Source organism: Lepidochelys olivacea (assembly GCF_965140295.1).
Source record: "Lepidochelys olivacea isolate rLepOli2 genome assembly, chromosome: 15".
NCBI lineage: Eukaryota > Metazoa > Chordata > Testudines > Cheloniidae > Lepidochelys > Lepidochelys olivacea.
This window is the reverse complement of record NC_140425.1, coordinates 21,803,565-21,825,114: the sequence shown is the minus strand read 5'-3', so window position 1 is coordinate 21,825,114 and position 21,550 is coordinate 21,803,565. Positions and strand designations below refer to the sequence as shown.

The following is a 21,550-nucleotide window of genomic DNA, read 5'->3' as shown; positions in this document are numbered from 1 at the left end:
AAAATGTTATCCTTAAATTAATAACATTTTTGGGTGTGTTCTTGTACAGGTGCCCAGAGCTTAGAATAGGCATGTTTTTAGCAACTGAATGCCACTGACTACTGAGTTTTGCAAATGCTCTCACAGTTAGTTACCTTGTCCTGTCCCCACCCGGTGCTGCGTCTTGTCATAGTCCTAGACTGTGAGCTCTCAGGGGCAGGGACAGTCTGTGTTTTACTTGTTTGTACAGTTTCTAGCACAATGGAGTTCTGAGGGGGGTCCAGAGGCAGTACCTCAATAATAATATGTTAAAGGAGACACAGGAGTGACAAGGAAAAACTAGGGCCATTATTAAAGAATGGATGTCACATTTTCCTTGATAATTGTCCCATTTTTGAAGACCATATTGCTCGTTCCATAGAGGGCCTGAGCAGGATTTGAACTCCTCTGGGAATTTGGAAGAGCTTGTATCATTGGTTAAGTCTAGGTTGCCCTACTCTGATAGAAAATACTAGCATAGCTACTATTATCATGGTTCTACTGAATCTGTTACTTCCTTCATAACATCTGTCTGGCTTTTGCTGGGGCAAGGAGGTTGAGAATAACCCATTCATCAGGGGGTAGTAAGGATAACACCTCTGGCCTACCTTCTCATGGCAATTCCATGTAGTTAGGAGTGAGAAGCTGCTAGCATTGAACTACTGTGTAAATAGATGCTCCCTTCAATGTATTATTCTAAACAGCCTTCTCCATTCTGAACACTGCTCCATCAGGCCCCATACTTGTATGCAGTGTACAAAGCCAAGACTGGGGACCGATAGAGAGGGCATTTAAGGTGGGAGAGAGCATTCCAAGGCAGTGCACATAACAAACTCTCGAAGAACAACTGTCCATTTGGGATTTGATGCCAGACTTGGCTCTCACAAAGTTCCACATTTGGAGAGAACCTTAGCTGCATGCTGACATCAAGCCCTTTCATGTGTTGGTGTCTTTAAATATTGCTCTATGTTCATGTTTATTTAGAAATAAGGCAAAAAAGCTACACTGCTCAACCAAGACTTCAATTTGAATTTACAATCTGTGTGAACACAGCATGATGTGATAAGGTGCACAGTTGCACTAGGATTCCCTGGTGCCTTGCTTACATTCTAAGGCCTCAGAGGAAAGGTCAAACGCCACCAGCAGGCTGGGAAGGGCTTGTTTTCTGTATGTCCTTGATTACTGAGTCATGTTATTGTTAGAATGAAATGTGTCCCAGAGTCATGCCTGCATCTTGGCTACTGGTTCAGGGGCTGATTCTTTAGTAGCTCCTGGAATCCTTAATTATTCTTTTTTTTCCCCCTTAACAACTCCTTTAAGATAAATTTTAATTAGAAATGTCTCCAACCAAAAGCCCAAGATTTGAACACTTTGAACTTGATAGGAGTTTAGATCAACATTTGTGTTCTGCCCTCCAACCTCCACAATGGGCAAAACCAAGACTTTTCCTCCAAACAAACCTGAGCTAGAGGGGTTGAAATGCAGATCCCAATTCTGTGTTTCAGCAGCACCTCCAGTTCTGAGCTAAGTTGCACGTTTCCTTTCCCCTTCCCTCACATAGGTGCTCCTTGTATGGAAATAATGCTGGTAATCTCTGGGAGCCCTAAAGGAATACCAAGACCAAAGCCGGAAGAAGAGACTTGCATTGTTAAAGGGATATGCTCTCAGAAATGAATAACTTGCTCAACTCTGTGTGAAAAATGGGTTACCTAGGGAGGTGGTGGAATCTCCAGCCTTAGAGGTTTTTAAGGCCTGGCTTGACAAAGCCTTGGCTGGGATGATTTAGTTGGTGTTGGCCCTGCTTTGAGCAGGGGATTGGACTAGATGACGTCCTGAGGTCTCTTCCAACCCTAATATTCTGTGAAATACTTGGCGCTTATATAGCATTTTAATCGGCACACTTTGTCTTCATTAATTAATCCTCGTAATGCCCATTGCAAGGAAGATCTGTGATAGTTTCCCATCCCCAGTTTGGGGATCATGAGGCAGAGAGGAGGTTTTACCCCCCAAAACTACTAACTTATTTTTTTCCTTCAGGTGCACAATAGCGCTAACTTTTCTGACCTTCAAATGCTTAAATCTTTTGTTTTTTTTCCTTTTCCCCAGGAACTGGCAAACTCTGTCTACTTGGTTATGGAGGTGAGTTATTCTGATACCCTTACAAAGCGGATAGACCTTTTATTTGGATAGCTCTGTTGCATGGTCTAGTTGGAGCTCCTCTTGCTATCGAATCTGCAGGTGCACGTCCGTGAAGCTGAAGGGGGTGAAGAGCACTAAGTTCAAGCATAACAGAGCTCAAGCCCTAGGCTGTTTTTAATCTCTCTATTGCCGGAATGCCTGTTTAGCATTTAGGCTTGACTGGGAAGACTTTTTATCTTGAAGGGGAATATACATTACCACCTACTATTCACTAATGAGCAATTTCATAGAAAGAACAACTTCTCCACACGTTATATTTGTAGAGCTGCCAAACCTCATATATACTCTATGTTCTCTTCTGAGATCTCATTGGATGCTTCCTTACTGGCGAGGGAGCATAATTGAGTGAGCTTTGAACACTTACTCGTAGTCACTCCCAGGTTCCTTTCCTGATCCCATGATATAAACATCATTATGGAGTTCCCATTTTACTTAATTTTGCTTCCTCTGTTCTTTAAATCTTTGCCAACCTGCCCAATGCTAACTAAACTTCTGTTGTTCTCTTCTGTTTCCAGTACTGCAATGGTGGTGACCTGGCTGATTACCTGCACAGTAAGTAGACCAAAGGGGAGGACATCCTTTATGTTCCAAAGGAAACATTTTGAATTTTTATTTGTTAGAGTTGTTGGAACATAAGAATGACCATACCAGGTCAGACCAATGGTCCATCTAGTCCAGTATCCTGTCTTCCAATGGTGCCCAATGCAGACACTTCAAAGCAAAGGAACAGAACAGGGCAATCATCAAGTGATCCATCCGCTGTCGTCCAGTCCCAGCATCTGGCACCCAGAGAATGGTTTTGCATCCCTGACCATTTTGGCTAATAGCCATTGATGGACCTATCTTCCATGAACTTATCTAATTCTTTTTTGAATCCAGTTATAGTTTTGGCCTTTACAACATCCCCTGGCAATGAGTTCCACAGGTTGACTGTGCACTGTGTGAAGAAAGACTTCCTTATGTTTTTTGTTTTAAACCTGCTGCATATTAATTTCATTGGGTGACCCCAGGTTCTTGTATGAAGCCTGTGGATCTGATCCTTTCCCCTATGAAACAAATACAGCATCATAGCTCTTCTTTTCCCTTTGCCAAGTGCTTCTTCATTGGTGAACGTACATATGCTTTGCAAATAGTAAGTCCATGGAAGCCAACTAGGATTGCTTGCAAGCTCTGCAATGTAGGTCAATGATGACTATTGGGAATGGGCTGCTGTCCGCAGTTGTCCTGTTTAATCTATAAGGTCATTGTAATTAGACTGTTTGAATTCCACCAGTGGCTACAAGCGGCTTTAGGCACAACTGGCATCTTGCTCATCAGCTGAAAAAAAAAATTGCGAACTTGTTTATACTGATGCCTTGCATTTGCATAGTGTTTCATCTTCAAGGATTCCAAAGAAAGTTGGGTGTTTCTTTTTTAAACAAACGTAGGCGAAATGCAGTCGCCTCTGGGATGTAACACCACGTGTATTTAACAGCACACGGAACTACTGCCCAACAGTACAGGGTCGGACGTTAAGAACAGCATGCGTCCAATTGAAACGCCAGGGGAAATTTAGAGCCTGCACCGTGTAGAGTAGTGATAAGTACAAACATTCAGAAACTGTTGTACAGTGCAATGTAGTTGTCAGATGGTTTTGACCTGTATGTGTTCATTAGCTTCAGGGTATTGGTATTGCCTGTGTGTCCTCTTCTTTCATTAGTTTGAGCTGAAAGTAATCACCTGAAGGTTACTTGTGATGCAGGGACTAAGACGCTGATCCTACAAGCTGCTCTGCCAGTCCAGAGACCCACTGAGCAGCTTGCAGGATCATGGCCTAAATGAACAACACCTAGAACTCAAGGCTTCTATTGAAAGACAGACATTTGCCACCTTAGAATGGAGAAAAGAGAGCCCGTTTCCTGGATGCTTAACTAATAGCTTTGCTGGAGCTACACTGGATTTAAAACTCATTGTTCTTTTTGAAGTATTTTATTTTTGTCTTGCAGGCTGACTAAAATATTAAAGCTGTCTCTTAGTATTTATTAATCTCTCTTTCTGTGTGGCTTTTGGGTCATGTTTAAACAAACAAACAGTGCCAATCCAGGGTGTCTTCTGCATTTGTTGTTAACATTATGAGACAGTATTAAAATAATAGTAATAATGATTTTATTGGATGTTACTTGACACTTTTTATTTAAATTAGATGATGACTGGACACGGTGGAAATTGAAGGATTAAAAGCTAAGTTAAGATTTGCCTTAGAGCTAACGTCAGTGTCTCATGAATGATGAATTCAGGACTCATGCTAATGTGCTCCAACCCGTTCATATGGAATAGTAAATGACATTTAACTGTTGATTTTAGTCTGTGGAAGGGTATTGGTAGCTGAAGAAATGTGAAGAATCAATTTACTCTTCACAGAATTTTTGTAGAGATGAGTCAGGGGACCTAGACTTGCATTTTAATTCCGAGTTTTGCATGCTGGACATTAGTTCTGTTGTGATGCTTTTACATCCATTAGGTAATGGTGTGCAGAAATGGAACACCCTTTCCTGGAGCACGGACAGTTTCATGAGTGCCAAATTAATGTGTTTGTACTCTGGAGCTTTTTTGCTGACTATAATTGGAATTTTTAATAATGGAGCACTTTAAAAATAGCTAAACCTTAGTTGATTTACTATGGCATTAAAATTGTTCAACTAGACTAACTACGATCTGTGATCTGTAGCAATGAAATGGGGGTGCAGCTGGGGAGACAAGAGGTAAGGAATGTCATAAAATTTAGGAGTCCATGGTTTCAAGCGGTCTCCTGAGCTATGTGCCCAAAGCTTTCCTTGTATGCGCAATTGCAAAGTGCTGTGCACACAGGTGGCTGCTTCTGCCCATTTTGAAAATGTGAGTTGTAGGGTGGGATTTTTGCAGCAACTGGGGTGAGTTAGGAGCACAAGTCCCACTGTAAGCCAGTGGGATTTGCGCTTCTTCATCAGTCGGCAAATTGCACGCATGGTATCTCACTTTTTTCAGCCTAGCTGACCTGAGCTCTAGAGCTCAGGACCCCAGTTGTAAACCTTGATGGCCTGTTGCAACTTAGTAAATGGCTTTAGCACAAAAAACATCTGGCTTATTAAATATTTCTTACCCATGATGCATAATATACACTTGTGCATACCATTGTGTCAGCTTCTGCGGTTCCAATCCCACAAGGCTTCCTGGGCTCGGCTCAGCTCCCTGCACCGAGAATTGCAACCTGGTGTATGGGTTTGCAGTGCCACTCACTCAGATTTGGCCCAGCCATGCTCCTTCCCTTGCCCCTCCGGGCCTGCCACACAACCCTTTGACACGTTCTGGTGACCCAATTTTGGGTCACGACCCATGGATTGAGAAACCCTGCTCTAGAGGGTAAACCACTGAGCTATGCATCTATGACTCAGAACCGCGCACGTGTATACAAACACAGACGCACACGCACACACACCCTATTTGAATGTTAAGCTTCCAGCAGCAGCTCATAGAAAAATGCACCGGCTGGTATTGCCACTCGCACGTGCACGCCTGGCAGCACAAAAGTGGAGCACCCTATGCTATTAGGTTAGGCTGCTAATTAAACTCATTTGCTTGCTATCATGACTTGCATTCTTTGCATCCAAAACTGACTATTATAAGGAGCTTGGTAGTTACTTCTAGAAGGTGACGTTTAATTTTAGTTGCCATCCAACCTCTTTGTTTTTGGAGCTTTAATGTCCAGTGGGCTACTGGTTGCTGCTTTGATCCCTGGGTTATTCAAAGGTGGTTATGTTGGGCTTTTTCCTTCCCTAAACTAATTTACTTTTTACAATGATGAGGCACAGCTACCAGGTAAGAATAAATTGAAGGACATGTGTAGTCTTGCTTCTCTGACTCTTTACATCTAGGGGACAATTATGAATAACAGTGGCTAATAAAACCTAAGTGAGCTATACGCACCAAAGGGCAAACCTCATCAGATGAACTCCATAGATTAAAAAAACCCCACTGATCCTATTTTTAGAGAAATTTTTACCAGCAGATCCCATCTCCAAATCACATAGGAGACATCTTTTAGGGATGTATCCAAGCAATGAGGTGCTCGTATGTCTGGAGTAGCAGCAAACAGGAGTTTCAGATTAGTAACTTTGCTTTTAAGATTATTCAGGCTGCTTTAGCGTTTTGTTTTTTGTTTTTGTTTTTTTTTTTGTTTTTTTGGAAAAAGCCTCTCTACCTCCTGCCACCTTCTCCCAAGCTCCTCTGCTTGGTTTGGCATCCAGCCTTCAATGAACTTCCAGAATGAGTTTGCAAACGAGGCATGGAATGTTCATATCTGTTCCTTCAGCAACATCCGTCCTATTTCCTGCTGGTTTGCCTGTTCCCCGCACGGCTGTTTGTGTTTTCATTTGACTGGGTGTTCTCTTATTGCCCGGGTACGGTCCTTGTCATTGTGTGCAGGCCCTTCGGTGCCCTTCTTAGATTTAGAATTTTTTTTTTAAAGCTCGTCCTCCTGTTAAACATTTCTGAAAGCTCATGTTTCTTCCAGTGCATTTCACTGAAGTGCAAAAACCCAAGCAAACTTTTGCTCTGTAGCCTGAATTCCCTGCTATGAGGAGCTGCTACTTGACTGCTCTGCTTATTTTAATAGCTGCATCATGCTCTTTAATTGTGGCATCTCTTTTTCCCATCCATTCATGGAGTATTTCTGCAGGTAATTCTTGTTAATGCTAATGTGAGCTACACATGCAAATCCCCTTATCATTGGAAGAATAGGCTCTTAAGCCTACTGATCCATTTTGCCCTCTAATTAAAAATGTTAGGCGATATTTTAATTCTTTTTTGCACCCAAAGCAACTCTAATTTTCCATCCCATCATAAAGCAAAAGGGGGGTGTGTGTGTGTGCTTCAGTGTGAAATGCATTGGTTTTGGTTTCCCCCTCATCTTCAGTCCTATCCCTTGGATATGTGGCTTGCTGCGATTGCACTGCTTCCAGGGAACAGGAATTTGATTTCACTGTGCGACGTGTCTTTCCTTTTGGCAGCTCTGTTTACTTTGTCTTCAGTTGTAGCTCATCAGGTGTCATGTATTGAAGTGAGAGAGTACAGTACAGCTCTGCGTTGCCCTGTAGGTTATCGGAGCAGTGGAAAGTGTCACCCAAGTGGTTGATCTCAACACAGGAGTAACACAGGCCATAAAATTTCATCCAGTTATGCGGAACGTCAGACTAGGTGAACTAATGGTCTCTCTTGGCCTCCAGCTCTGGGCATCTATTGGTAGTGAGGCAGATAGATGGAGTAGCCATCTTTGTGAGGAGAATTTCTCACCAGAGCAACATCTGTCTTTTTTTTAAGATAGACCATGAGAGCATGTGTTTTGAAAGGGGCGTGTAATAACTACTGTAGGTTGAATTCTAATGAGTTAGGAAAGCTGCAAGAAGGACGCCCCTGAGCTCTTGGGCACCCCTTTGCATTTCTCACCCGGGACTGAGAGCGGGGCCCCCACTAACGGCCACCCAGGGCTCCCACTGTCAAAATTGCGGTGGAAGCAATTTCTGCAATATCGCAAGTTAAATCGGGCCTTACTTATAGGGCCTGACCCAAAGCCCGCTCATTGACTTTAATGGCCTTTGGATCAGGCCCGTATTGAGGGCAGACTCAGATGACCCTCGTGGGTAAGATAAGATGTTACTCTTCCCTCCCCTCCCCCAATCCTAAATATCCTGTCCATAAAGTTGTCATGTCTAGTTCAAAAAGAACAGGAGGACTTGTGGCACCTTAGAGACTAACAAATTTATTTGAGCATGAGCTTTCGTGAGCTACAGCTCACTTCATCGGATGCATCCGATGAAGTGAGCTGTAGCTCACGAAAGCTTATGCTCAAATAAATTTGTTAGTCTCTAAGGTACCACAAGTCCTCCTTTTCTTTTTGCGAATACAGACTAACACGGCTGCTACTCTGAAACATGTCAGTATGTCTGTGCTAGAGTCATCTGATACAGGCCCCCTGTGTTTGCTCTAGGTCACTTTGCAGCCTCCTGGCAGGTGAAGCACTCCTTCCCTGTCGACAGAATGCTGACCAGGGTGCTTTCAGGTGATTTCAGCTTTTTTCAGACTCTGAGCTTGGAGCCATGCAGGCCTGTGACTGATCTGCTGTAAATATTTGCTCTGTTCTACTGACCTGTCCCTAGCAGTCCCTGAGACAGTCAGCTGAAAGCCTTATTGCTTGTCGAGCCCACAAAAATAAACGCATGAATATTGTTACTTCTTAGGTATGGCAGAGCAAGGCTCGTGAAACAGTAACATGGCCTTGCAGAGAACGCAGGCTGAGGACGCTCAGGTTGGGGAGTGCTCAATCCCCATTGCATGTTTTAATACCTTGCCAGCTATGCTATGGTTAGGGCCCTACCAAATTCAGGGCCATGAAAAACGGGTCACGGACCATGAAATCTGGCCTCCCGCTGGGAAATCTGGCCTCCCACTGGGAAATCTGGCCTTTTGTGTGCTTTTACCCTATGCTATGCGGATTTCACAGAGGAGACCAGCATTTCTCAAATTGGGGGCCCTGACCCAAAAGGGAGTTGCAAGGGGGGGTCACAAGGATATTTTAGGGGAGTTGCAGCATTGCCACCCTTACTTCTGCACTGACTTCAGAGCTGGGCAGCCGGAGAGCGGCAGCCGCTGGCCAGCCGCCCAGCTCTGAAGGCGGCAGCCCACCAGCAGCAGAGAAATAAAGGTGGCAATACCCTACCATGCCGTCCTTACTTCTGCACTGCTACTGATGGCAGCCCTGGCTTCAGAGCTGGGCTCCTGGCCAGCAGCCGCCGCTCTCCAGCTGCCCAGCTCTGAAGGCAGCGCCGCCGCCACCAGCAGCAGCGAAGAAGTAAGGGTAGCAATACCGCGACCCCCCCTCCCTTGTGCCCACCCCACAACTTCTTTTTGGATCAGGACCCCTACAATTACAACACCGTGACATTTCAGATTTAAATAGCTGAAATCATAACATTTATTCTTTTTAAAATCCTGCGGCCGTGAAATTGACCAAAATGGACTGTGAATTTGGTAGGGCCCTAGCAATGGTGAAGATGAGCAAATGCTCCCTCTTTTTATAGGGACATTGGCACAAGTTCCTTGCTCAGGATGAAGCTGTAACAGCAGAGAAATGTTAAATTGGATCATGCTCTACTTTGCTTGAATGGCCCAGGAATTGGACAGGTCTGCTCTGCTGTATCTTCTCCCTCCCTCTCTCTGCTTATGGGATACTGCCCTGGAGATCAGCCACGGGCAAACCTCAGCACATTACTGCCCTTCAGAAACCTTTCTGGTGGAATAGCGACAGTCCCCCTTTCCCCGATCTCTTAGCCCAGTAGGGCAAGAAAATCTTGCTAGACAGCTAGTGTGGGGACTAAACCAGCTAGCCGGAAGGTAAATAGGGAAGTTACAACTGGGAAAGCTACCAATGAGATCCAGGGGCTGTGCGCTTGCATCAAGCATAGCTGCTGGGAGGTGGGAAGGTGCCAGGACTTAGGCCATGTATTGTTTCTGCCTCCGGCTCGTGGGGTTCTGGAGACCCTGGCTGTAAGGGAAAAGGAGCTCTCTCTTCCCCGCTGTCCAGCGACTCCTGAGAGCAGAGTGGAGGAAGCAATGCAGCAAAAAGACCCTTTGCCATTCTACCCCTCCACAGCTTCCCAGCTGCTGTGGGGCAGGATGGGGGTGAGAGGTAAACGAGAGCTAGGAAAACTGTTTTTCTTTTCTCTCATTGTTTTTTGCAGTGAGGAAAGGGGTTTCCTTCCCAGCACTCCCCAGATTGCAACACGTGTCCGTCCGTCCGTCCCCGCCCCGCCCCGCAGAGCAGCAGCATGAAACTGACTTGACCCTTTTATTTTGTTGCTGCCCACAGGCTTCTGAGTAGCAGCGTCTGTGCAACGGACCTCAGTCTTGTATCAGTTTTATTCTGTTGCTGCTTCGTCGCTTCGCAGAGAGGCAGCAGATGTACTGGAGCAGTCTGTCTGCCAGTTCAAGGCCGCAGCCAGGCATTGGTTTGCATACTACTCATGTTTGGGAGCTTATGTCTTCACACGCTTAAGAACGTGGCACTTAACTTTTGTTTAAGTGGAAGCTTAAATTCTCCACTGTTTTCTCCAAAATGAGTGGATTTTTGTAAATCCCCCTATTAATCTATTTTTGCAGTGTAAAGCAGTAGAAGACTAGCTCCAGGTTATGTACTCTTAACATGGGCGGGGAGATGGCTTATCATGCATTTAACTCTCTTAGCTGGTAAATTATATGGAAACGGCTCAGAGAGGGTAATGCCTTGAAAACATTGTGGCTTGCTGGCAGCACTGCAGGTCAGAACAAGACTTTTGCAAGACTGTTTCACTGCTAGAGGCAAAGGGTGTTAAGCTAAAGGAATCTAGAATAGCCTGGTAGCTTGACAGCATACGTACTGCTGAGTTTAGAGTTGTACTTTTTTGTTAGGCAGATAGTGAGACAGTGGGGCCCATTAGATTTGTGGGTCCAAAATAAATCTTGAAAGAGATTATTTGTGGAGGGGGAGGGGCTGTCGTACTCTTTTAGTGATGATGGTCCCTGTTCCAAAGGTTCTGTAGCAGATTTTTTGAGTCAGTGTTGCCTGTTCAGAAGACCTGATGCTGTGGTTGTAGACAGGTGAATCATGACTTCTAATCAGCTAAGGTGTTGGGAGGAAGGATGATCCAGCGATTAGGACGCTAACCTGGCACTTGGGAGACCTGGGTTCAACTCTTAGCTCCACCACAGAAGTTCTAGGGCAAGTCACCTAGTTTCTTTGGGTCTCTGTTCCCTCATCTGTTAAACTGAGGTAATAGCACAGGATGTTGAGTACATTAACGATTGTGAGGTGAGCAGATACTGTGGTGATGGGAGCCATATAAAAGTACCACAGATGGATGGATGGATAGATATCATGAGGAACAGTCTATTCAAGAGAAACTGGCATGGAGGAGAATGTAACCAGTCTTGCTGGACATACTAGACTTGTCTTTTCGCTGGTGTAAATCAACATGGCTCCATTGAAATGAATGGAGTATTCCCTAATGTACACCAGGTGCGGATCTCCCCCTTCATGCTCCTGAGAGTATGTAGTGTTAAAGATGAGACCATGCTTTTCATATAAGATACTGTCAGGATTAGTCGGACTAAAATTTCAAGATGCCTTTGTAACAATTAGTATATTCCATTCACCAAGACTCCACTTGAAGAGTAGGTGTCTTGTAAATTCCAGTAGCGTGCTGGCTCATGAGAACAGAGTCCAGTGGGGGAAGAGAAGCTCTGCATACCTGTACATTGGTGTCACATGTATGAAGCAATGATCAGCTGGTTGACTGACATTTTAGGTCTGCTAGTCGTGAGTCTCCCTGCGAAGATTTGGAAGTTGGGATGGGAGTTTTTCTATTCTAATGAGGTTCAGTCAGCCCACGTCTCTTGCTGTTTTGCATGCACGTGTTTTAAAGTAAAATATTTAATTTCCTGTGTTGGGCTAAAACTGCTTGTGCCCTGCTCTGTGTTGTCTTAAGGTTTCCTCCACTTTAGCTGAGATGGTAGAATAGTGTTTTGATGCTCTTGCCAGGATGGTTTAAGGCCTTACCAGAGAACAGCTGGTGCCCCCAATTAATGGACCCCCCAATAATTACTGGGGCATTTACGAGAGAGATGGTTTTATTCAAGTGAAATGTATGTCTTTGAACCTTATTTGTTCTTGAATATTAGCATCCATCCAGGAAGGCGTGTCACAGTATTGCTATTGAGGCTTGTTCTGTGTTCAGTGGGCCGGATCCCGTCTCTGGTAGGCGTGTCTTACAGATGTCTTGTAGAGGTGGGGGGAAAGATGATTCATAAAATAGCTGGAGTTAATTTTGGATCAACCTCATTAGATGTGGGATCCTGTTTAGCTTCTTGATCCTTTCTGTATTTCTTTGTTTTTAAAATCAAAAGGTCCTAGAAGGCCTGCCTCCGAGGAGAATGCAGTTAGCTGCGTGCACATTTATAGAACTTTATTAATTTAAAAAAAAAAACGTTGTTTACTAGAGCGATGTATATTCAGTCTTGTCCCTGTTGGTGCGTACCGTTACAGGGCCAGATACACCAATGTACACCAGGGGAGGATCTTCACCATAGTCAATGGAGCTGCCACTGAAGTCAGTGATGCTATGCTGATTTATAGCAGCTGAGGATCTGGCTCACGGTTCTTTGCATCGTTTCAGATCTGGAGGAGAATGCAGTCTAGTCACCAATACTTCAAGGGATGCTCTTCAAGAACCAGTTTAATAAAAGCCACGTGTAGTTACTTTCTCACTGAGTAGCTTGAGGGAGCGTTGGAAGTGCTGGATCCAGAGTTATCCTTGTTCATCTCTGTGGGGAAGCTGCCTTCTGCTTTGCTTCGTGATGGCTGGTGTTACAATCGTTCTGTCTGTTTTTCCTTCCAGCTATGCGGACGCTTAGCGAAGATACCATCAGGCTCTTTCTCCAGCAGATAGCAGGTGCCATGAAAATGCTACACAGCAAAGGTATCATCCATCGGGATTTGAAACCACAGAATATCCTCCTTTCTTACGCTGGAGGCAAGAAGTCAAATCCTAACAACATTCGTATAAAGATTGGTAAGAACCTTTCTTTATATCCTGCTTTAAGAAACACTTTCCCAAGAACCATCAACATGGTTTTGGAAATGGCTAACTAGCCAATCCAGACTGCTGCAACTGGATAAGAAACAAGTGAACTGATCAGAGGGGAATTAGGATTAGTGTTTCACCATTGCAGTGGAATGTCCTGAAAGCTCTCCAGGCCAGATCCTCAGCTGGTGTGCAGCAGTGTAATGCTGGTGAAATCAGTAGAGCTATGCTAGCTCACACCAACTGAATGTCTGTCCCCCCCGGTATCCATTTGTTTTGTTTCTTACACTTGTTCCAAAAGAAGTGGATGCCGATCAGCACTGCTCTGCTGGATAACTATTGTGGTTAAGTCTTAAATTCTAGTGCATCAGCTGTATCCACCCAAGCTCCCCGTGATGTTTAAATGAAATCATGGGTAATCATGTGGATTATATATAGTTTGACTTCCTAGCCTAAGGATGAGTATTCAGATATGGAGCCTTTCATCTCTCGGGCTCTGTCTAGACTAGGAAAATAGCTAGCACATTTTAAACATAACCTAACCTGTTTTAATTAGCAAGTCTTTCGTTTTTAAACATGACCTGTTTTGCTAATCTAGTGATTGTCTGGATCGTTCATTCCAGACCATCCCTGGTAGTTAGTGAGTGACAGAGTTCTTATGCTCTGGCTGTTCTGTGACATATGCAAAATGAATTGGGTGGACTCAGTCCAGTTACAAGTTGAGAGGTGTCTTTCTCAGAAAAACCAGTCATTCATTTTCCCCTGGGCAACAGTGGTCTAGGCAGTGATATTGATTGATTTGTCCTGGCCTTTTAAATGAGAGGTGGGGCATGCTGGCAGAGTGCAGTAGGAGAGTTAGGGAATTTTGGTGTCCCAAGACTGCAATCCCTACATACTTTGTGAATGCTGAGCTCTGATTTAAAAAACAGCACATAATGGCTGCCATCTTGGTTGACACCAGGGATTGACTCAGAAACCTCCAGAGCTAAAAATGTCCGTTTACAGCTCAAGCTTAAGAACCAGGTTGGATGTGATGGACCCACATCCCCTGTGGATCAAGCACAGAGGGGTCCATGTATCATATGCTGATCAACGGGCTACACAAACACACACCAGAAACCCAGTTATTGAACCCAAGGTCTCTCTTAAAGGAGAGCTGTGTAGTCTCTTCTTGATTCATGGACACTTGTTGGACTATACTGCATGTTGACTGACACCAGTTAAATTACACCATGCTCTGTTTCAACTCTGTCTTGAGGAGAAAGCATGAGTGCCTTTTGGCTGAGAAATGAGGTCTGCCGGAGAAGACTGTGTGAAATTTTGCAGCCGTTCAGCTGTAGCTGAAGCGTTCTCCAGAATTCAAGCATGGATGGAAAGTAGAAGTGTTTAATAACCCACAGGCACATAAAAATGGAGGGCCATCTAAACAGCAGTCCTAGCTAATGTGTGCTGCATTAGTCTCGGTTCGTCGTACCCTTCACGCACATTGCTGTTTAACCATCCCTTTTCCTTAAGAAGGACAGTGTGTGGTCCAGGAGTGGGACTAGTCAGACATAATATCATTCTAATGACAGATGGCAATATAAACAGCAGTGTCAAATACTGCTTCAACCGAGCATGTTCCAAAGATACAGATGGTGGTGGGTCCCTGCTGATGTTTGTTACATTGTGGTCCAACCCTGCTTCCTGCCCTATGTCATGCAGTGTAATGATCAGTTCCCCAAATCTGAAGTAGTAGCAAGTAATGAGGGAAAGCTATCAAGCTATGCTGGACCTTCGCTGCATTCATAAATCTCGGACGAGATGCTCAGCTAGTGTAAAGAGGCATAGCTCCATAGCAGTCAACAGAGGCTTCCCAGTGTCCACCAGCTGAGAATCTGGCCACTGGAGTCCACCTGAAAACAACAAATATTGAACAACAGACACAGGAAAAATAGTGACTGTGGGCACCTTTAAGTGAATTGGGATTCCTTCCTTTTCATATAGAATGCTTTTTATAGCTGCATTGTCTCAACCCTTTCTGTTGTATGGAATGTGTAATAATGAGTGAGAGAAACTTGGGTTAGCTCGGGGGGAGAGTACAAGTTCTGTATTCAAAATGGGGGACGTCCCTTCTATTGAGGGACCATGGAGACACAGGAGGGCCCACGCTGGGGATTGAGGCAACTGAAGAAAGGTTGGGCTTCTCTAGAACAAGTGTATGAACTTTTTTTCTTTGTGTTTGCAGCTGATTTTGGATTTGCCCGGTACCTGCAAAGCAACATGATGGCAGCAACACTGTGTGGTTCACCTATGTACATGGTAAGTGCTCTCTGTTTATGTACCTTTTTGTGGTCAAACTGCGGTATTGTATGGGCTAGCAAAAAGCAGGCCCTACCTGACATGTGGAACCTGCAGTGGTTATTTAGGTTATTCCAGTCAAAGCGCTGTGCAACCGTTAAGCCTAGTTCTTCCTTTCCTCCCCCCAAGACCTGGATTTTGGGTTCTTAAAGCTGTTGCTGTAAAGTGAAACCCTAGTGGGAGACCTGATAAAGATTCTCTGAGCGGCAAGATGGCAAACATCTATGTTGCTGTGCTGGCATCTGCCTTTCAGGCAACCACTGGTAAATAATAATAGACTATTGATTGACCCCATTCAGAAATTGCCTCTTCCAGATAGGAAGCAGGGCCCTTCAGTTAAGGCTTTGGGATCTAAAATCAGTGCTATCCCTTTACTGCAGGCTGAGTAGCAAAGATGCAAACTAGGAATAGGAATGACATTGCAGCCATAAGGCTTTTTCCAAGGTGCTGCCTTGATAAAGGGCCTTCCGGACAAAGCGTCCTCTCTTCCGTTGCTCTCTGTTCCCAGTGTTGAGAGACAGTGGCCCTCTGTTTGTCCTTCAGCCAGCCCGTGGTGTACCTGCTGTATATATTGATTGGGCTAGATGATAGCAAGCTGGATACATTTTTTTTCTGGTGTGATATGTGAGCACAGAATCATAGAAATGCAGGGCTGGAAGGGTCCTTGAGAAATCATCAAGTCCAGCCCTCTGCACTGTGGCAGGACCAAGTAAACCTAGACCTTCCCTGACAGGTGTTCATCCAACCTGTTTTTAAAAACCTCTGATGATGGGGATTCCACAACCTTGGTAGCCTATTCCAGTGGTTAGCTACTCTTACCATTAGAAAGCTTTTCCTCATATCTAACTTAAATCTCCCTTGCTGCAGATTAAGCCCTTTATTTCTTGTCCTACCTTCACTGGACATTGGGAACAATTGATCACAGTCCTCTTTATAACAGCCCTTAACATATTGGAAGACTCTTATCAGGTCCCCCATCAATCTTCTTTTCTGACGATTAAACACACCCAGTTTTTTAACCTTTTCTCAGAAGTCAAGTTTTTTAAACCTTTTATATTTATGTTGCTCTCCTCTGGACTCTCTCCAATTTGTCCAGATCTTTCCTAAAGTCTTGTGCCCAGAACTGGACACAGTTCTTCAGCAGTGAATAGAGCAAGACGACAGTTACCTCCTGTGTCTTACATATGACATTCTTGTTAATACATCCCAGAATTATATTATTACCCATTTTTCTCAGCTGCATCACATTGTTCCATTTGTGATCCTCTATAACCCCCCAATCCTTTTCACCAGTACTACCAGCTAGCCCGTTATTCCCCATTTTGTAGCGGTACATTTGATTTTGAATTCCTAAGTGAAGTACTTTGCACTTGTCTTTATTGAATTTAATCTTATTAAATTCAGACCAATTCTCCAATTTGTCAAGGTCATTTTAAATTCTAATCCTGACCTCCAAAATGCTTGCAACCATCACAGCAGCTTGATCCCATCTGCAGATTTTCTAACCATACTCGCCACTCCATTGTCCAAGTCATTAATGAAAATACTGAATAATACCAGACCTGCGATAGATCTCTGTGATCACTAGATATGTCCCCTGAGTTTGATAATGAACCATTGATAACTAGTCTTTGAGTACATTTTTCCAGACAGTTGTGCACTCACCATATAGTAATTTCATCTAGACCACATTTTCTTACTTTGCAAATGAGAATGTCATGGGGGACTGTGTACATCACTAGGCCAGTAACTGTCAAAGAAAGAATTAGGCTCGCTTGGCGTAATTTGTTCTTGACAAATCCATCCTGGCTACTCTATATAACACTATTACTTTCCAGGTGCTCACAAACTGATTAAATAATCATTTGTTTCAGTATCTTTCCAGGTATCGAAGTTAGGCTGATTGGTCTATAAGTTCATGTGTCCTCTTTGCTCCCCCTTTTTAAAGACAGGTATGTTTGCCCTTCCCCAGTCTTCTGGGACCTCACCAATCCTTCATGAGTTCCCAAAGATAATTGCTAATAGTTCTGAGATTGCTTCAGCTAGGTCCTTAAATACCTTAGGATGAATTTCATCAGGCCCTGCCAACTTGACTATATCTAACTTATCTAAATATTCTTTAACCTGTTCTTTCCCTCTTTTGGCTTGGGTTCCTTCCCCCTTGTTGTTAATATTAATTGTGCTGAGTATCTGTTACCATTAACCTTTTTAGAGACGACTGTAGCAAAATAGGCATTAAACACCTCAGGATTCTTGATGTCATCAGCTATTAGCTCTGCTTCTCCCCCTAAGTAGAGGCCCTACACTTTCCTTCATCTTTCTCTGGCTCCTGATGTATTTGAAGAACCTTTTCTTACTGCCTTTTATGTCCCTTGCTAGTTGTAATTCATTTTGCACCTTAGTCTGTCTGATTTTGTTCCTACATGCTTGTGCTATTCGTTTGTGTCTTCTTAGGAATTTGTCCATGTTTTCACTTTTTTGTAGGATTCCTTTTTGATGTTTCAGGTCATTAAAGATCTACTGATGGAGCCATATTACCTCTTACTATTCTTTCTATCTTTCCTTCGTTACAGGATAGTTTGCAGTTGTGCCTTTAATATTGTCTACTTGAGAAACTGCCAGCGCTCCTGAATTCCTTTTTCTTTCAGATGTTCTTCCCACAGGATGTTTCCCACCAGTTTTCTGAGTTTGTCAAAGTCTGCTTTGTCCTTTATTCTGCCACTCTCACTCCTTCCTTTCCTTAGAATTGTGAAATCTATCATTTCATAATCACTTTCACCCAAATTGCCTTCAACCTGCATACATGTTACCAATTCCTCCCTGTTAGTCAGAATCAAGTCTAAAATGGCTGTTTCCCTGATTACTTCCCTATTTTCCAGAACAACAAATTGAGGCCAATACATTCCAAGAACTTACTGGAAATTTTGTGATTTGTCGTATTACTTTTCCAACAGATGACTAGGTAGTTAAGTCTCCCATTACTACCAGATCTTGTGTTTTGGATATTTGTGGTGTTCTAGAAATGCCTCATCCGTCTCCTCCTCCTGATTTGGTAGTTCATAGCAGATCCATACTGTGACGGCACTACTGTCTTTTACCCTTGTTGTCTTTACCAAGAGACTCTCAAATGGTCTGCCTCTCACCTCTTTCTGGGCCTCAGAACAAGTGTATATATTCTTGATGTATAATGAAACACCGCCTCCCTTTTTATACCCTGCCTGCCCTTCCTGATCAAATATCTCCCCCTATACAAGCATTCCAGTCGTGAGACTTATTCCCACCAAGTCCTGTGATGCCAGTTAAGTCATAACTGGACTTACGTACTAATATTTCCAGTTCTTCCTGTTTATTCCCTATACATTTGTGTATAGACATCTCCTCGCTGTCGGTAAGAGTTGTGCCCCATTAGTAGAGGGATAAAGTGGGACTGATGGAAGAATTGTAGCCTCCAAATCTTGATTAGAAACCTGTCCTGCATCAGGCTGAGCTTCAGAGCAAGCTACTGAGATACAAGGTGACACCTACTTTCAAACAAAGGAGACCATGCTTTTATGTGTTTAAAGCATGCTCCAGAGGAGGTTGTAGGATAGCAGAGAGGATTGTGACTAGTCAAGAATGTAGGGCTATGTTAGGAAGCTGGCATAGTGCCTGCACCTCACTGCTTTCCAAATCACCCTCTCTGTTGTCACAAGCACTAAAATTAAACTCCAAACGAGAGAGATTTCGGGTTATAAATATCTGGATATCTGCTCTCATGACCCATCTCTCAAGGAGAGAGGTGAATTCTCAGCTTTCCGTAGGTAACCTGGAGAATCTACCCCTACAGTCTTTAAACCTGCTGCTAAATATTATTTCACAGCCTAACCTAATTCTAAAACAATGACTGTAAGTGAAGTTCGCCTGGCTTCTATTGCGATCCACATCAGCTTTGTGCCTTGGTCGAGCCAGTTGCCTGCAGGATATTTGCTTAGATTGCAAACAGACATACTAAAATAAAAACCACCCCACCCACAACCCTTAGGGATGAAATGTAATGTGATAATTGCTTGTTCGTGTGCATGGAGTCAACTGGTATAAAATAACCTCGGTGTATCACTCACACAAAGGCAGCAAAATTAAAAATGACCAAACCAGGCCTTCGATGTGGTCCGTGCGACTGCTCTGCTTGATTCATTGGAAAGTCGATGCTCTCCCATTAATTCAGGCTGGGGTTTTCAAAGGTGATATGGGGAATTAGACCTGGTCTGCCCTATAAAGGTAGATTAGCTTAACTAAGTCGCTCAGGGCTGTGCAATGTAGTGAAGCTGACCTAAGCCCCATTGTTGACCGTGCTAGGTCGAGGGAAGAATTCTTCTGTTGACCTAGTTACTGCCTCTGGGAGAGGTGGATTTACTACAGGGATAGAAAAGCCCCTTCGGTCACTGTAGTGTCTACGGTGCAGCTGGGCCACTGCTGTGTTTTTATTATAGACATTGCCTGAGATGGCCAACTCTCATTGAATTTCAATGTGGTTTAAATGCCTACTTTCCTTAAGCTCCTTTTAAAACCCCCAGCCTGAGCCTTCATCCTGGCACAGGTCTTGGCTGCATTACACAGTGGCCTATAGCTCCACTGTGTTTAAAACTGTGTCTGTCGGTGCAAACCAAAGCAAGCCTGACTTCCTCTCGCTTTATTGTTGAAGCCAGTTGTTTGTTGACGTGCTGTATATAAGGGTGATGTAACCTCTTGAGAAACTTCCCTGAACTGTCTATTTTTAGTGACGCTTTTTCTTTTACGTTCTCTTGCAAGTAGATCAGATATCTGGTTCACGTTTAAAGTGAGAGAAGACCATTTTTTTTTTTTTGGAAGTACTCTGGGAATTCCTTTTGGGTTTAAAATGTTCTATGTTCTTGGTTCAAAGGTGATTTTTTTGGGGATGTGCGGGGGTGCTAAGTTCTGAGTAAAATGTGTTCTGAGTTCTGGGGGGCATTAAGGGGTTTACTCTGCTGCTGTCATGGGTCCCTGTGTGTGCATGCTGAGCAACAGATGGGTGGGGTGGCCTCTGCATTCCCTATCTGCGTGTCCTCATGCATGCTCATCATCAGCCCTACTTTCTTGCCTGGCCACAGTAAGAGGAATGCTATGTCAGTGTGAGGATGCAGCAAAGGGGGCTGTGTCTGACCCCTACGGAAATCTGGGTCCTCACCCAGAATGGTCCTGAGCATCCACATCTTCCACTGACAACCGTTTCCTTGACTCTGTTCATTTGGTGTTGAGGCAGACAGGCAGGACTTCCTGTCCGTGCGTTGTTCAGAGTGGGGTGTTTTTGTTTTGTCCCCTCTCCTCCCAACACCACCGCCAGTCCAAAGGGAACAAATCTTTTCTTGTCCTTTGCTTGTGGCAGAGCTAGAAAACTGATCCCCTTCCAGTCCTGTCTTCTGTGAGCGTTAGAGGAAGTCTCTTTTATAAATATAGGTTTTAAGCTAGCCTGTCCTTCTCCCACCTTCACCTCTGCACAGATCAAGAGGCACATTGCATTCTGAGCTATTGATCACTCTGAATCCATGCTATCTTTAGCTTCTGGAGCAAACCTGCCGTGAGGAGTGGTGTGCATTTTGTGGAAGGTTACAGACCACAGAGATTGTGGGGACTGACCTCTTTTGGATAAACACATGGGCCTGCTTTTGAACTCCAGTCACGTCCACTGGCATGACTGCTGCCACACGTCACAGCTGCCTGCTTGGGTTAGCCTCTTAAGAAATCCATGGAGTAGGAAGGGCTGAGTTACCTGTACCAACTTGATCCCTTGTTTGTCATGGCTGTAATTGGTAAAGTTGGGACTTGAACTGGAGTGTGTGTGTGTGCATTTGCTTTGTTTTAGAAGGGATGCCTGTGCTGTTCTAAAGGGACTCCTTTGTTTGCAAGTTGATTCAATAGAGATTGTCATGCCTGACAAGGGGAAGCACTGTTTTTGCCTACAGTGCATCAGGCAAAAGTAAAGTGGGCAGTGCCTAAAGTAACACCATGCCTCAAGTAACCAGATTAGTGTTATGAAACTGCCTCCTTGCTAATATGAATGCAGCACTTTAAAGCAGGGGGAAAAGTTTTTAATCTCTCTTCTTTTGTGGAATCTTGGCCCAGTGCTTTTTTTAAAAATTAGGGGCTTCTGTTTCTCTGGCAGCTGCCAAGAAAAGAGCCAAGTCTTTGTAAACAGAACGCTGTGTTCTCTCTCCACGCAGGCCCCAGAAGTCATTATGTCCCAACACTATGATGCTAAAGCTGACCTTTGGAGTATAGGAACCATCATTTACCAGTGTCTGACAGGAAAGGCTCCCTTCCAGGTGAGTGGCTCTATGGCTATTAATGCTTGATGAGTTTCTTGCTGT

At 44.0% G+C, this 21,550-nt stretch overlaps 1 protein-coding gene across 3 annotated transcripts in view; it reads left to right on the top strand.

Annotated features, from left to right (window-relative positions):
* The window catches only part of ULK1 (unc-51 like autophagy activating kinase 1), a gene marked incomplete at its 5' end in the record, with an annotated part of 99,490 nt that overhangs the window by 17,736 nt on the left and 60,204 nt on the right, over nucleotides 1–21,550 (top strand). For all 3 annotated transcript variants that reach the window (XM_084649216.1, XM_084649218.1, XM_084649217.1), the window contains 5 exons: nucleotides 2,125–2,157; nucleotides 2,733–2,769; nucleotides 12,660–12,833; nucleotides 15,073–15,146; nucleotides 21,404–21,505. In XM_084649216.1, coding sequence (XP_084505342.1) covers nucleotides 2,125–2,157; nucleotides 2,733–2,769; nucleotides 12,660–12,833; nucleotides 15,073–15,146; nucleotides 21,404–21,505 — 420 coding nt within the window. The remainder of the gene's footprint in view (nucleotides 1–2,124; nucleotides 2,158–2,732; nucleotides 2,770–12,659; nucleotides 12,834–15,072; nucleotides 15,147–21,403; nucleotides 21,506–21,550) is intronic.